Source organism: Misgurnus anguillicaudatus, chromosome 9, assembly GCF_027580225.2.
Source record: "Misgurnus anguillicaudatus chromosome 9, ASM2758022v2, whole genome shotgun sequence".
NCBI classification, from domain to species: Eukaryota; Metazoa; Chordata; class Actinopteri; order Cypriniformes; family Cobitidae; genus Misgurnus; species Misgurnus anguillicaudatus.
The window spans coordinates 13,237,182-13,253,194 of NC_073345.2; the positions used below are offsets into that span (position 1 = coordinate 13,237,182).

The 16,013-nt window shown below is 34.0% G+C and overlaps 3 protein-coding genes across 3 annotated transcripts; 2 read left to right on the forward strand and 1 right to left on the reverse strand.

Annotated features, from left to right (window-relative positions):
• The first annotated feature begins 3,991 nt into the window (after window positions 1–3,991).
• Window positions 3,992–8,316, forward strand: fundc2 (fun14 domain containing 2). The gene is made up of 5 exons (XM_055180422.2): window positions 3,992–4,140; window positions 6,045–6,192; window positions 6,362–6,437; window positions 6,728–6,856; window positions 7,561–8,316. Exons 1-5 carry the CDS (start codon window positions 4,125–4,127, stop codon window positions 7,636–7,638), a joined length of 447 nt encoding a protein of 148 aa, XP_055036397.1. The 5' UTR covers window positions 3,992–4,124; the 3' UTR covers window positions 7,639–8,316.
• cmc4 (C-x(9)-C motif containing 4 homolog (S. cerevisiae)) lies at window positions 8,310–8,850 on the reverse strand. Its single transcript, XM_055180424.2, has 2 exons — window positions 8,680–8,850; window positions 8,310–8,602 (listed from the first exon to the last, which is right to left on the reverse strand). The coding sequence occupies exons 1-2, from the start codon at window positions 8,735–8,737 to the stop codon at window positions 8,466–8,468; spliced, it is 195 nt and encodes a 64-aa protein (XP_055036399.2). The 5' UTR covers window positions 8,738–8,850; the 3' UTR covers window positions 8,310–8,465.
• A 109-nt stretch (window positions 8,851–8,959) lies between these two features.
• Window positions 8,960–14,679, forward strand: brcc3 (BRCA1/BRCA2-containing complex, subunit 3). The gene is made up of 8 exons (XM_055180421.2): window positions 8,960–9,243; window positions 9,340–9,459; window positions 10,471–10,558; window positions 10,985–11,073; window positions 11,262–11,317; window positions 11,446–11,577; window positions 11,733–11,776; window positions 14,042–14,679. The coding sequence occupies exons 1-8, from the start codon at window positions 9,139–9,141 to the stop codon at window positions 14,188–14,190; spliced, it is 783 nt and encodes a 260-aa protein (XP_055036396.1). The 5' UTR covers window positions 8,960–9,138; the 3' UTR covers window positions 14,191–14,679.
• Window positions 14,680–16,013: the final 1,334 nt, after the last annotated feature.

Sequence of the window (16,013 nt, forward strand, 5' to 3'; positions counted from 1 at the left end):
AAATATTAAAGCACAAGTAAAGCTTAAAGAGCTTCAAAGGATCTGTTATTTTGTTTATTGTCATCTGATATTATATATTCTATATATTTTCTTAATTTTTTTTAATGTTTCATTATTTTATTGTATAAATTGGATTATATTAAAGTATATAATTAAAATAATATATTTATAACATTATATGATATAACATTAATTAATTATTTACCATAGCCTATATAAATAATTTTATGGTTGGTCTTGTTTTTGTGTCTTTTTTAAAAGCAATTCATTTTAATGTTCACTTCAAAAAATATTGAAGGAAAAATGTTATATTATTAACATTTAATTAATAATTTAATGTTATATCTTAAGGACCTATTGTGTACCTTAAGGAAAAATCTTGTACAGTTACATTTTAGGGGTACAAAACAGTTAACTGTACCTTTATAGGGTACACAATACACTCTCAGAAATAAAGGTACAAAAGCTGTCATTTGCATATATACAGTATATATACTAAATAAATAACTAATATTAAAAGTTTTTGTCATCATACAAAATAACAGCTAAGCTAACAGTAATAGCAAAAGACGTAATTTTTAAGCAATAATAATTATTTAACTGAGTGAATCCGTTAAAAAAAATCAAGTGATTCATCAGGTGAGTCAGTGACTCGTTCATAAAGATAAGTCACTTGTTTCGGGCAAGAATGAATCAGCCGTTAAATGAATGACTCAGTGATTCACTTTATCAAAATGAAGACTTGCTAACACATGCTGCCAGTTTTAGCTTTGTATTTATTAAATCATATTACAGTATTTAATGCAAACATTCATTTAAGGATTATCTGTATTGTTTGTGCAATTGTAATTTTAGGGTAAATGTATTTATGCCACCTCTGAACTGCATTAAAAAATATGCCTTCAGAAGCAGATTAAAACAACATCAAAGCCATACAATGGTGGCCAAAAATATTGGCACCCTTGGTAAATATAAGCAAAGAAAGCTGTGAAAATGTATCTTCTTTTAAGCAATTTCATAAAAAAAAAACATTTTTTCATTGAAGTAAAACAATTGAAAGTGAAGGGGAAATTACCTTATGAAATAAATGATTTTCTCTAACACACACTGGACACAATTATTGCCACCCCTAAAATTTTATCCTCTTTGCCACTGCCATCTGTAAGGATAACTGCTCTTAGTTTTATAACGTTATAATGATGAGGTTGAAGAATTCATGACAAGTGATCTTTGAATTTCTTCAGACCCTTTACATATTGCTGCTCTCTCCTTTTCAGTCATTTTCTGTATGGTTCAGGTCAGGGAACTGGGATGGCTGTGGCAGAATTTTGGTTTTAGTCACCCATTTTTTGTTGATTTTGATGTTTTTTCCAAAACCAATGTCTTGATGAAAGATTTAATCATGACCCATTATAAGAAGTCAGGTTTTGACATCTGTTGGTATTTGATATAATCCATAACGCAATGTATCTAAGATGTCCAGGACCTCTGATACAAAAGGTTCAAAACAATGCACTTTTTAATCCCTGTGTGCACATTTTGTTTCATATTGCCACAGAACTAAGTCCTTTTGAAAGTTGTAGTTCGGCAAATTAATATGCTGGAGATTGTTTATGCACGAGAGCAGAGGTTTTCTTAAACTGTGTCCCAAAAAACTAGTGGTGATGAGGTGTTGTTTTCCTTAACTGATTTCTGAGGTTCTCCATCTGTGAAGAGTCTTTGGCCACTAAAATTATTCTGCTTGCCGAGCATTAAGACGATATAAACACAAGTCCTTTTTCAGGCAAATTTGCTACGCCTCCAGTCATTATTTCCCTGATTGTGGAAATAGATGTTTTTATGGTTTATCTATGAAGCCACTTTCTATTTTGTGTATCTCAACAATCATTTGTTGCACACTAGAACTATAGTTTTTGGTTTTATGCACTGTGATGACTGATTAAGAGGACTTGGGGTTTGCGTTACTTTATATTTATTCTCTCATGAAACGCAACGCATGTTTCAGTCACCATGGTGTGCTAAGAAAATGTTAATATCAATGTTAATATAAAGAGATTTTTTACTCTTTTTACTAAATGTCTAGGGGTGTTAATAATTGTGTCCAGTGTGTACTAGAGAAAAACATCTATTCCACATTCTAACCCCCCTCCCCCCACTGTCGATTGTGTTACGTAAATGAAAATCATATTTTTGTGCTTTTATTAAATTAAAGCTTAAAGTAAACACCACTGTTTTTCAATTTTTTACTATGTTTTTACCTCTAAATAGATGAATGAATACAAACTTTTTTCAATGCGCGCACTTAATCTTTGTAGAGCGTGTTGTGAATGTGTTAGCATTTAGCTTAGCCCCATTCATTCCTTAGGATTTATTCCTTTTTACATCTTTCTTTGTTCATATTTATCAAGGGTGCCAATATTTTTGGCTACCACTGTAAGTGTTTACATTAAAATAATAATAATACAATCTGTTATTGTTGCAATAGTCTAAAAGTTTATGTGTACTAATTTTACACTGTAAAAAATGATATCAAATCAAAATATATTTTTATGTTACTTCAACTTAACAAATTAAGTTAAACAATTTCAACTTGCTTTTATAAGTTATGTTAACTTATCACAAGTCAAAACTTAAATTGACTTGCAAAACCAAGTTGTTTTAACTTCATGCTGCATTTTTTTACAGTGGTCCTGTAGATCCTGTTTTACTATATTCAGTATACTAGTCTACTGCATTTTCTACAATTTTCTATAGTTATGGCAAGTGTACCCACTTTCAACTTTAACATCAAATTATAAAAAGCAAAAATCATATTTGTTAGCTCCTTGACATGTTTGTGGCATGCCAATCACATTTGTCAGTGTTTATAGTTAGACCCGTTTATGTTTCAGTAAACGTCACACATCCAAAAACTTTGGTGTTTTAGGCCCCTTCAGAAATAAACACATTTCTGTCATTTTTAGCCATTTCTTTGGTAAATGCTTCGCTATTATGTCCAATTTAAGATATTGTCTTATATGAACAAATAGTACTTTATCATTTGATATAATTTTGCTTTAAATGGAAAGATGATTTATTACTTTGTACACAAAGCTATTCATATCAAACCCGGGCAAGTCTTACTTAAAGACTGCCAAAAAATAAAGCATGCGAACTACAAAGACTAAATGTTTTGTGATTCATTTACAAATGAATATATCATAAATTCTTTTCCACAGCATGTTTTCATATTTTTCATAACTTAACTTTTTAAAAAGATGGGTTAAATGGTATAGTGCCACAAAACACATGCAAACTATAGCCAACAATAGCTTACGTTGAATAAAAAATGAAACATTTCTTAATGTAGATACAATGAAGAGTACCATAATGATTAGTCCACAGTGTATTGCATGTAAACATACATATTTTGACAAGAAGCATGATGCACATGGTTAACATGATGCAACGAACACACATTTTGACATGACCACGCCCGCTTAGCTCGAAATTGCTACTGGAGCAGTGGCAGTTCACCCGTCACTCAAGTGGCCACGCCCTTAATTATGCATAACTTTAAGGCTTAATATAATTAAAACGAATGAGTTACAAAAAAATTCACTCCCTCACAGTTGTCATGAACGGCAAAATTAGCTATACAGACCAAAAACACTTTTTGTACCAGGCTGTAAACATTATTTTCTACTGTAAAGTTGGGCATTTTAACATGGAGGTCTATGGGAATTGACTTCCAGCCTCTAGCGGCCAGTCGAGGAATTGCCGTTTAAGTCAGGTTGCCCCTCATTTCGGACGCAGCCTATTACCAATTAATAATTGCTATATACTTTTTTTCAGTAAATATGCGGGTAATTAAATCTAATAAAACATATGTCTAAAGTTTTGTAATTTAGTTTTCTTTCACAAAAATTTTGAAGAGCTTCAAATAAATGAAAGGTGCAGTAGGGGACCAAAAAGATTTTTGCACATCGATCTGAAATGATTATTCAATGTCATGTCTGTTCTCACTTTGAAGTGTACATCAGAGTTGGATTTATCCCTTTTGGAACGCACCCCGTCTGCTGCGGTCACGTGACGTTCGGATGCGCAGCACTGGATTATCATCCGGGTAGAAACCGCAGGGAAAAATGGCCGAGAAGAAAGGTAAGCGTCTGGTTTTCTTTTCCATCACTGTATACACATTAAAATAGACTTAGTTTTATGTATTTCTTATCTTGCCAATATAACAATACTAACTTTCACGTAAAAAGCGTAAGAGCTGTTGATTTACGCGACTCGTGCACACACGTTCTCAGTAAGCTGTCACTGAGGAAACTTATTGATTTAAACTGCGTGTAGGGAAGAGTTAGCTAATGAAAAGTGCTAATTAATAGTATGCCAGCGTATATACAGATCATTCAAAGTACAGAAAGTCAAATGCAAATTAACAAATATTTGTGGCAAGCATGAGTCATACCCACACACACCCCTCAAGCTTTTAATATGATGTTATATAAGAGAAACTTGTGTCGACCATAAATGCAAAATAATATAAATTTAGCATTTTTGAAACCCTTTCAGAGTGATATAAGCAGACCCACGTACAACACCAAATAAAAGCAACACTCATTTAACATCAAAGTAGTCAAAACGAAAAGTTCAGGCTTTAGTATCAGTGTTGATGATAAATGTGGACTGTACGTGATACGGTCTTGGTAGTCGGTCAGTTCATCTCACTACAGCTCAGGTTTATACGTCTGTAAATTGACTTTGAATCTGTCTGAAAGTGATACTGTTTTCCATCTGTTGGCTGCAGTAGGTTTTGCTATTTTTGTGTCTGGCTTATGTTTGGAGCCCAGCAAGGTCACTTCATTGGACAAGGTTACTGTCAAGGCATGAGGCCCGACTGTCACCAATGCACTATTGTAACATCAACGATGTTAAATATTTACTGAGATTTAGAGCAAGTTTAATGTATAAACTTGATATAGTGTTTTCCAGATTTTCCAGAATGTAATTTTCAGGAAATGTTTCTACTCATAAGAGAAAATGAAAGTAGTATGGTGTCTATATTGTTTGACTATACAGGTGCTGCTTCAGTCCAATATGACAATATTTTGTAATGTGGTATTCATTTATTTAGATTGGGGTTCTCAAACTTTTTGCGGCCAGGGACTGTGTACAGGGGACTACAATTTCCAAGGACCCCCCTTTAAATTCAAATATTTATTAATTATATTCTTACCTTAATGTGGGACGTTTAGGAGGATCTCTTGACAGAAATGCAATATAATATACAATAAAGACCTTACAAAATGAACTCTATTGTTTTTATTACTTTAAAATGAGCCGTTTTTTTCTACATACACCGCGGGTCGCCGTGATGATTCTACAGCAGCCCTAAACGGTCAAACTATTGTGCATTTCGTCACTAAGTGTGCATGCACACCAAGGGGTTTACGCCGGGGACTGGCATATGTTTTCAATTGTTTCCAATGGAAGCGCGGTGCTTTGCAAAGAAGCCAGCAGCTGTCGAACTTTGTCCGCGCTGAACGCCGGCGTGCATTGGGTTAAACGCTCAGCTCGTCAGTGTCACGTCTCACTCAGCCGTCCAATCACAGTGGAGGAGAGGCGGGATAAAAGTCACAGCAACCAACCGGTGCATTGTTCAAAGACTGATAAACAAAGCAGAAGTATCATAGCAACCAAAGAGCGCCTGGCATTTTCAGCCGCGTTTAAAAGCTTTGGTGTGCACACCCCCTAAGTTGTTTTAAGCCGGGTACTCACTATAAGATAATGTTGAATATTTACGATCAGAAATCTTGCTGTGTGAGGTAAACCCCTGAGGACAAACGCACACACACGCTGTAGATTATCATGTGAAAAGAAACGATACCCAATCAGAAAGCGAGCTGATGAAAGATAAAACCATAACAACTACATGGCGCAGCAGGCACAGTCCAAAGTAAGATCAGAGATTAAAAAAAGCAGTCGATTGTATTAATGCCATTTCTTCTGATTTTGTAATTAATTTCTTATATAAAGTGTACATGTTTATGTTCTGACAGACGCTGAAACCTTTGATGTTCTGGAACTGGCAGAACACGTCAAGAAACAAAGATGGTGGAACAAAGTATTTGGCAAAGATAACTCTGGACCGGCTGCTGAGAAATACTCTGTTGCAACACAGCTGGCCATTGGAGGAGTGACTGGCTGGTAATTTAGCATGTTTAAATTACCACATCATAGACATTTAATGAGTACTCTGTCACCCTTTGAGGTATACTTCGGGCCTGAAAGTGAAAGCTAACAGAATGTGCATCATCAAAACATCGCTCACATAAACAAAAGACTTGCATTCAGCTTGTGTGTTTTTTTTTTTTAGGTGTGCAGGGTACTTGTTTCAGAAAGTTGGGAAGCTTGCTGCCTCAGCTGTAGGTGGTGGATTCTTTATGCTCCAGGTAAATGTCAAAACTGTAAATCAGGTGCATATATGTTACCCTGTCTGTGAAATCCAGAATAAAGTCTTATTATCTAATGATGAGATTAGAAGAATCATTTCACATTGATCTTAATCTTTAACAAAATTAAGATATCAAGGATTTAATTTTCTTTACATTATGTAAAATGATTTTGTTTAGAAAACAGTAAGTCTCCAAAAATGACTTTAGCTGGATTTTCACAGGCAGGGTCACATATTGTAATTGTTCATTTGACATGTTGAATGATACAATATGTGCTGCGATTTCAGATTGCTCATCACACCGGCTACATAACAGTTGACTGGAAGAGAGTGGAACAAGATGTGAACAAAGCCAAGAAACAACTGAAACTGAATTCAGAAAGAACACCCAAAGAAGTGAGAAGTAAATGTAATGAGGTAAATACACTTTTACCACTGTATACATAATACTTACTCATAATACACACAAAATTAAATATATTCTCATTCCTAGATAGAAATAGACTCCGTGGCAGATCTGGTGCGATTTTAGAACTTAAATAATCTTGACAAACTATATATTGTTGGAAAGCTTTTTAAGGAAAAAAATTAGACAGTGAGAGCAATTTTGTAAAATTTCTGGGGCACACAGGTGGGCACAAGTTGTTATTACATATTTATAACACTTATATCCTGACCTATTCTAAACCTGAAATAATCTTGACAAGTGATATATCATTGGAAAGCTCTAAGAATGTAGTTGTCATATTTTAAACTTTTTTGCAGTAATAATAATGCAGTAATATATTAATATATGTGATAATAACATGCAGCAAACTAATGACACCTAGTGGCCGTTTTTGATAAAACCACTAAAAGTGTGACAAAAAAATCATTAAACATTTACATTTTTATAATTATTTAATATAAAATATATACTTTATTACATTATTTTTATTTACTAAAATAAACTTAAACTGCTATAACTGTTCTACAGATACTTCAGTGAAAATGTGTGTCTTTGAATAGATACCAAGATTAGGTCTCTAGATCAAAGATATTAATTTGAATGTGCAATCATCCACTCAAAAAGGGGGGTGGGGTTTAATATGCATAATTATATATATATTTTTTTTCCATAGGTGCAGGTATTTGTCAAGAAAAACATTGTTCTTACCGGGGGCTTTGCTGGTGGATTTCTGCTTGGTCTGGCTTCATAGAAGCTCTCTCTCTACCTTTATGTCTTATGCTATATTAAGCATATACAGTATAGACTACATATACAACAGATTACAGCTTTAAAGTGCAATCTGTATTACACTTGGCACTCCTTTTAGTCTGGGCTCAACTTAACTTAAAGTTTAGGTGTATTATGAAGTGTTCATCAGGAAACATTAAGCATGCAGGAATGTGACTTTTTGGACAGCGTTGTTTTTTCTATTTGTTCCTGTTAGCTTTTATTTGAGCATTTTGCACTATATTTTAGTGCAAACCATTTTTGAAATTACTATTTTTGTTTAAAATGTAAATAGAGTGAAGTTACACCTTAAATTAATATTTGAACTTAAAAATATGATGCATAGAGAGAAAAGTGCATTTAAACCTGAATGAACTCCTCTGTGCAATCATTGTTATTTATTAAAAACAAAGGGTTATATGAAGTTATTTTCTTTGTTCAATTTTGATGTGCAGTTCATAGGGCTCTCTATACAATCCCTGATGTATTTTCAATCTTAAAAAACCCAAATTGTTCTGATTGGTGTTCAGTGTCCGATCATGAAATATGAACCGAAGTAACTACAATATATTCATAAATGCTCTTATGATTTACAGTATGTGTCACTATAAACTGTATTACTGTGTATAATAAATAATGGCACCTAAAGGTGGCTGATTTACTGAAGAGTTTCATTTTATTAGCTTAAAAGTGATTACAGTGTTTCAAATAAATATTTATTATCCATGTCCTTGCATACACCATGTGGTAAAGTGTCCATTGATGGTTGCCGTAGATGTCCACATATGTCACTCAAACATATCCATGTATTCATGTTGTCGTCCCTGGAGATTTGTGGTGTTTGGCAAATCCAGAGCAGCACACCGAGTTTTCTCCAGCATGAGCTTCACAGCACTTCCTCATGGCTTGTATCACATTTTCACAACGACTTTCAATGTATCTGTTAGCTGTTAAAACACAAGATTTCTTAAAATAACAAACCTCATGTGGTCACTCTTCGTGCACGTCATTAACAAAAATCTACCTTGTAAACATTTCTGTATCTCACAAGCCTGCTTCTGACAAGGATCCTTCTGTGACATCTTTAAATATTTTAAGATACAGCGCAAGACAACTTGTATATCTGGTTTAAAATACAATCTGTCAAACGCGTATGTTTACGGTGTGTGGCATGACGTCACTCTATCTGCGGAAGCGCAACTCTATTTCTTCCGGTCGGATAATATATAATATAGCATAATTCGAGGAATAAATCCTTTTAATATTTTCGTGAAAATGTTTAAAAATATAATTTAATAAAAATACAATAAATATATATTTATATCGTTTCACTGTAAACGTAAAACCGAAGTCATCTGTATTTTGTTTCCCATCGGAATGAATTTATGTAACACAGACGCTTTGCTGATGCGGAAGTGTTGTTCAGTGATAAACAAGCGAACAGATCTCACTAAACAGTATTAAATATATAATAGATAATAAAATGGCAGTGAGTGCGGTACATTTGGAGTCAGACGCGTTTCTTGTCTGTATGAATCACGCTCTCAGCACGGAGAAAGAGGAAGTCATGGGCTTGTGCATTGGCGAGGTGAATATCTTGTGTTTTGGATTTGTAAATGTGTGTACCCGAAATCTATACAAATATTTATAACTTTACAAATAACCCAACGTTTGTAAATTTTAGGTGGATACAAACCGCATCGTGCACATTCATTCTGTCATCATTTTGCGTCGGTCAGACAAGAGGAAAGACAGAGTGGAGATTTCACCAGAGCAGCTGTCAGCAGCATCCACTGAAGCTGAAATATCCTTTCAGGTTTACACGTTATCATATAAGCATTACGTTAATACAAATACAGATATTTTAAACATTTCTGCTTAGGCTTTTGCATAGTACTGTATACAGTCAGAGCCCCATAGTTTTCCTATTAGAGTTACCAATACCATCACTGTACCATTCTGCCATTATAGTGCATTTTTTATGAAGTCCTCTGGAAAGTTAGTAATACAACAACTTAAAGGAATAGTTAATAAAAATAAAGAAATTAAAATAATAATTTTGTCACTCTTTACTCACCATCAAGTTGTTGCGAACATGTATACATTTATTTTTTCTGCTGAACACAAATACAGATATTGTTTTTTAAAATTGAATCTGGGGCACCATTCACTTCCATAGTAATATTATATTTCTACTAATGAATTCAATGGTGTCTGCTTGGTTACAAACATTCTTCAAAATGTATTTTGTGTTCAGCAGAATAATGTTTGTAACCAAGCAGGGCACCGTTGACTTCGGTGGGAGAAATGTAGTGTTGTTATGATGGTGAATGGTGCCCCAAATCTAACATTTTTCAAAATGTCTTTATTTGTGTTCAGCAGAACAGAGACATTTATACAGGTTCGTATCAACTTGGGGGTGAGTAAATAATGTCAAAATGTAAATTTTTTTGGTATACTATCCCTATAAGGTTAGGTTCTGTTTACTGACAACCAGGTTAACAGTTTGTCATAGCTTTCATTAATAAAAATAAATTATTCGGTGACAAATATTATAATGGAGATGATTAGTTAATATTCTTTTAAATACTAAGAAGTGACATTATTTGATTTAACTTATGGATTTTCTAATGATTTCTATAGTTATTCTAATGATTTCTATGTAATGCTCATATTTCCATACGAACCAGCTTATGGATCTGTTTACTAGCATTATATACATCTTTTTTGTAATGATATTATAAAGTGTAATCCTGGCCAGATTCTAGTATAGTGCATTTATAAACACATACAGTTTGTTCTTAATATGAGCCACAGGTTGGCTGAGATGACAGGACGTCCTATGAGAGTTGTGGGTTGGTACCACTCACATCCACACATCACTGTGTGGCCATCACATGTCGGTTAGTGATATTCTACTGATTTTCTTTAATTTACACTGATGAGCTTGGCGAGTCCTTATTTGAAGAGTTTTGTTGCAAAACGAGAAAAATCCATTTTTTAACATTTTTGTCAAAACATGTTTATTATTATGTTTTCATGTTATTATTTTGTTTTATGGTGCTACTTAGCTGTATTTTTTAAGTTATGAAGGTTTAAATCAAAACAAACCAACTCCAGTTCAATTTGATTTATTTTCAATTTATTTATTTATCTATTTTTATTTATTTATTTATTTAAGTTGTGGGGCACAACATTTTTTGTATAATAATTGTTTTCATCAATTTAATTCAAATTATGAGTGTAGATGACTCTTAAATTCAAGAAAGCACAATACTGCAAAATTCTATTTATAAGTGATTAATAACATTTATTTTCTCCATGCACAGATGTTAGGACGCAAGCAATGTATCAGATGATGGACCAGGGTTTTGTTGGTCTCATCTTTTCATGCTTTATAGAAGATAAAAACACAAAGGTATGTCATGCGCACTATAACAATTTGCCATGTAGTGTCATTATGCTTTTCATTTAAATTTGCTTTTAGTAAAGGTAATTGGCATGTTATTAATTACATATTTCGGGCAATCTCCTGTTTATAAAAAGATGTTCCTGATCTTTTAGCTTTTGGTAATTTTGACCATGATTTGTCTGTTTTTCTACTAGACTGGTAGAGTTTTGTATACCTGTTTTCAATCAGTCCAGGCCCAAAAAGGTTCAGAGTAAGTAAACGGTGTATTTTCTTCATAAATGTATTTTCTAACAAACAAAATCACTTCTAAATTAAATGTAACATTTTTCTAGAATTTTTTAAAAACAAGATAATAACGTTTCTGTCCCAAATGATAAGGTATGAACGGATCGAGATCCCAATCCACGTAATCCCACATGAAGCAATCGGAAAAGTATGTCTCGAGTCTGCCGTGGAACTGCCAAAAATTCTCTGTCAAGAAGAACAGGACACATATAGACGAATTCACAGGTAAAGAGCCATTACCAGATTAATGTTATACAAACGGTTTCTCAGGACCTCATACGATCACTGAAAAGTCATTATCGACCATTGGCTAATATAAAACTCGATATGGGGATGTTTTGTACCGACTGTCTTATTTCTGCCCATTTCCTTATTTGCAGTTTAACTCATCTGGATCCGATCACAAAGATACATAATGGATCAGGTAATCTAATGACAACATCGAAGTATTCAAAAAAAGTATAGCGTAGCATTCAGGTTTTTTCTATGTAAATCTGTCATAGCACTCAGTATTCATCTTAATTAGTCATGCAGCATATTTTAGTGAAAAGTGGCTATAGATGGTTACATGTTTAAAAAGAAAAGAACCAATCACAGTTCAGCACTATCATAGTGTCATTGCAGTTGTATTGTATATCTAAACAAATTTAAAGGGGCCATGGCATGAAAATCTGACTTTTTCTATGTTTATGTGTTATGATTGGGTCCCCAGTGCTTCTATCAACCTAGAAAATGTGAAAAAGATCAACCCAGTAACTTTTGGTAAACCATTCTCTACAAGCACATGAACAAGGTTGTTGAAATTTGGCTCTCCTTGTGATGTCATAATGAGCTCTTATTATAATAATACCACCCCTTAATCTGCAATATCCAACCACAGCACTGCCATTTAGTGCAGAGAAAAGCACAATTGAGTTTCAATTTCAACAAACCACCATCATTGTGATCAGTGTTTGATTTTCATCAGCTCATTTGCATTTTAAAGGAAACACCCAAAACGGCACATTTTTGCACACACCTACAAAGTGTCAATTTTAACATGCTATAATAAATTATTCATATGGTATTTTGAGCTAAAACTTCACATTTGTGCTTTGGGGACACCATAGATTTATTTGACATCTTAAAAAAAGTCTTGTGCCATGGCCCCTTTAAATGGCACCTATTATGCAAAATCTACTTTTAGAAGGTGTTTGGACCTAAATGTGTGTCGGCAGTGTGTGAACACAACCACCCTACAATGAAAAAATCCACCAACTCCACCTTTTTTTTAATCCCCATAAAACCAAAGCAGTCTCATTAGACATACCGTTCTGATTCTCTTGTTAATGTGACATCACACTGATAAAGCCCTGCCCACAGCCACTGACATTACCATAGTTTTTGCCCTCAGCGAGTTGTACGCTGTCCACATCTCAAAAGTGAAATACTGTCTCAGGCTGTATTCACAGGAATCAGATCTATTTGAACTGAAAGCACTTATTTTGGCTTTGTTGGTAGGGAGTGAGGAGCTGTAGCTTATTTGCATTTAAAGGTACAGACATGAAAACAGCGTGTTTTTGATCCCACCCAAATAGGGGCATTTTAGACATGCTTTAATAAATAGTCTGTGGCATATTTTAAGCTAAAACTTCACAGACACATTCTGGGCAGACCTTAAACTTATATGATATCTTGTAAAATAGGCATAATAGGTACCCTTTTTTTAGGGGTTTAGAGAGTATTTAAAGGATTAGTCCATTAAAAAAAAAAAATTCAGATAATTAACTAACCACCATGTCATCCAAAATGTTGATGTCTTTCTTTGTTCAGTCGAGAAGAAATTGTTTTTTGAGGAAATTGTTCCAGGATTTTTTAATGGACACCAACACATAACTGTTTTAATGCAGTTTAAAATTGCAGTTTCAAAAGAACTCTAAACGATCCCAAACGAGGCATAAGGGTCTTATCTAGCAAAACAATTGTCATTTTTGACAAGAAAAATTAAAAATATGCACTTTTAAACCACAACTTTGCGTCTATTTCCGGTCCTGTGACGCGCCAGCGCGACCTCAAGTAATTGCGTAATGCCGTGGAAAGGTCATGTGTAACATATATAAAAACGCACATTTGCGGACCATTTTAAACAAATAGCTGACACAAAGACATTAATTAGTATCATTCCACATACAACAACGTCAAAACGGTCCTCTTTCTTCACACTTGTAAACACTGGCCATAGTTTCGATACGTCATCCCTGACCTCTTGACGTGATGACGTATTACGCGGAGTCGAACTGGTGCGTCAAATGACCGAAGATAGAGGAGAAGTTGTGGTTTAAAAGTGCACATTTTTTATTTTTATTGTTAAAAAATGACAATCATTTCCCTTATGTCTTGTTTGGGATCGTTTAGAGTTCTTTTGAAACTGCAACTTCCAACTGCATTAAAACTGTTAAGTGTTGGGGTCCATTAAAGTCCATTAAAATAAGAAAAATCCTGGAATGTTTTCCCCAAAAAACACAATTGCTTCTCGACCGAACAAAGAAAGACATCAACATTCCGGATGACATGGTGGTGAGTAAATTATCTGGATTTGTTTTATAAAAAATGACTAATCCTTTAAGCAATATAAATACAGTGCTGTCATGAGCAAAGGCGTACATGTTTGTTTATTAATAAAATGTGCTTGTATCTTTGTGTTTTTCAGTGTTTACTAAAAACCTGTGTAGTCAGATGTCGGCTATAAGCGGCCCGCTGCTACAGTGGCTGGAGGACCGACTGGAACAGAATAAACAAAGTATCATTGAACTTCAAAAAGAAAAAGAGCGACTGACACAAGAACTGGCTTCATTATGAGCAGAATGACATGAAGATGACTTGAGTACTAATGAATCTTTTGAAATCCTCTTTCTTTTGGTTTAATATTCTGCGTTGCACTGAAAGTGCCGGTCTTTTTGCACCTCTGCCACTCATAGATGAAAAATCACTGACCGGGCAAAGACCGGATGTTTTGCAAATGTCAGCACGTTTCTGGTCACCGCGTCCCAGTGCGTCCACCCAGAGATCTGAGTTTTTTTTTGTGCTGTCTACCATCACAAACACTCATTTAACTTAGCCATCAACTTTCTTTCAGTGTTGTTTTGGCTTTGTTCCCCCCACACACACATGTGTTGCATTATATACACTCACTGGAAATGACGATGTGACAAAATGGACATATGTTGATTTATTGTTTTCATTGGTATGATTTTGATAGCTGGTGTTGTTTAAATATAAGCTGTAACTCTTTGAATGTACAAACACAGCATTTCCTATAGAAAGTGTATAATAAATAGCTGAATAGCATCTTTATGGGTTTTTCTTTTACTGAACTAAATTCGGTTTAACAAGTTAGAAACCCTAATGATAATACTATTCATGGGCCACATTAACTCTCTGCAGTTATATTCGTATATCCTCATTTACATGCAGATTTTTCTGAACAACTGTCTAGACAGTTGCCTAATGTTTCTGTGAATAATAAGCAGCTTCGGAGCCCAACAGTCTGACACTTCGACTAAGAGTAGAGGTGTGATAAAGATAGCTGGAAGATGAACTTGACAAAATAATAATAAAATATAATAAGGGAAAGTTTGTTTTTACTATAGCTTGTTTTTAACTTGGTGCTAATGAATCTTTCCTAAATAATGTTTTATCAGCTGTAAAGCACAAAAAAAGTTATCAGTTTGGGAAAATGTCAAAAAATGGTTGTTTGCTCCATTACGATTCAGATGACAAAACCCAATTGTATGCGGTTTTGCGTTCATGCATAGTGAGTTGAACATTAATTTTAAATAGATATTACAGTACATCAATGTAGAGTATAGGCTACAGCATCACCTTATATATAAAGCTATTAATTAACAAATTTTACTGAATTACATTTGATTCCTTAAAAAAAACTACTTGCATGTCTAATAATTTCATTTTTGAGATTTACATCAGAAAATATTCTTTTTTTTATCTGTCTCTGTCTGTCTGTCTGTATTATCATCTATATAGGATGCAATTTTCTTTCCTGTCACTAGGTGGCCACAGTTGCCCTTGTTTAAATTCCGTGCACAGAAATGTTTTATTGAATACAGAGTCGTTCGTCTCTTTCAGATTGTAAAACTGGCCATGCAATACAGACAGAACACATACTTTTATCCAGCAATGTATTTGATTTATGTGGCATGTTTTATTTGTACAATAAGGAATGGCACTGTAGTAATAAACACCAAACAATCTGTTTACTACAAAGCACTCATAAAATGCAACATTGTCCTGTCGTGAGATGTTTAATACAGTCACATTTATGTTGAGAAACACCCCGTCACAACACAGCAACCATATAGGCCACTAACCCATACATACTGTGAAAAAATGCATGCTATAAGACGCTGGGCCTATAAAAGACAACGTTTTTAACTTGTGTTGATGTAAAATTTGAATTGAATATTTTTGGGGTGAGAAATAATTTTCAACAAAGGGAACACAAATTACCATAATGGTGACAGCCAGTGTTACTTTAAAAGTAATGCATTACAATATCAAGTTACTACCCAAAAAAAAGTAACTAATTGCGTTACTTTTCATGGTAAGTATACGTTACTTTTTAGTTACTTTTGCGTTACTTTTTCTTGGCTTGATCTCTTTTA

Excerpts from the sequence above, each read along its gene's own strand:
- fundc2 (XM_055180422.2), top strand. Across the intron at positions 6,193-6,361 it reads ATTGGAGGAGTGACTGGCTG|GTGTGCAGGGTACTTGTTTC; the intron begins GTAATTTAGCAT and ends TTTTTTTTTTAG. Across the intron at positions 6,857-7,560 it reads TGAGAAGTAAATGTAATGAG|GTGCAGGTATTTGTCAAGAA; the intron begins GTAAATACACTT and ends TTTTTTCCATAG.
- cmc4 (XM_055180424.2), bottom strand. The coding sequence starts at position 8,737 with ATGTCACAGAAGGATCCTTGTCAGAAGCAGGCTTGTGAGATACAGAAA. Across the intron at positions 8,603-8,679 it reads GATACAGAAATGTTTACAAG|CTAACAGATACATTGAAAGT; the intron begins GTAGATTTTTGT and ends GTGTTTTAACAG.
- brcc3 (XM_055180421.2), top strand. The coding sequence starts at position 9,139 with ATGGCAGTGAGTGCGGTACATTTGGAGTCAGACGCGTTTCTTGTCTGT. Across the intron at positions 11,318-11,445 it reads CAGGCCCAAAAAGGTTCAGA|GTATGAACGGATCGAGATCC; the intron begins GTAAGTAAACGG and ends CCAAATGATAAG. Across the intron at positions 11,777-14,041 it reads AAAGATACATAATGGATCAG|TGTTTACTAAAAACCTGTGT; the intron begins GTAATCTAATGA and ends TGTGTTTTTCAG.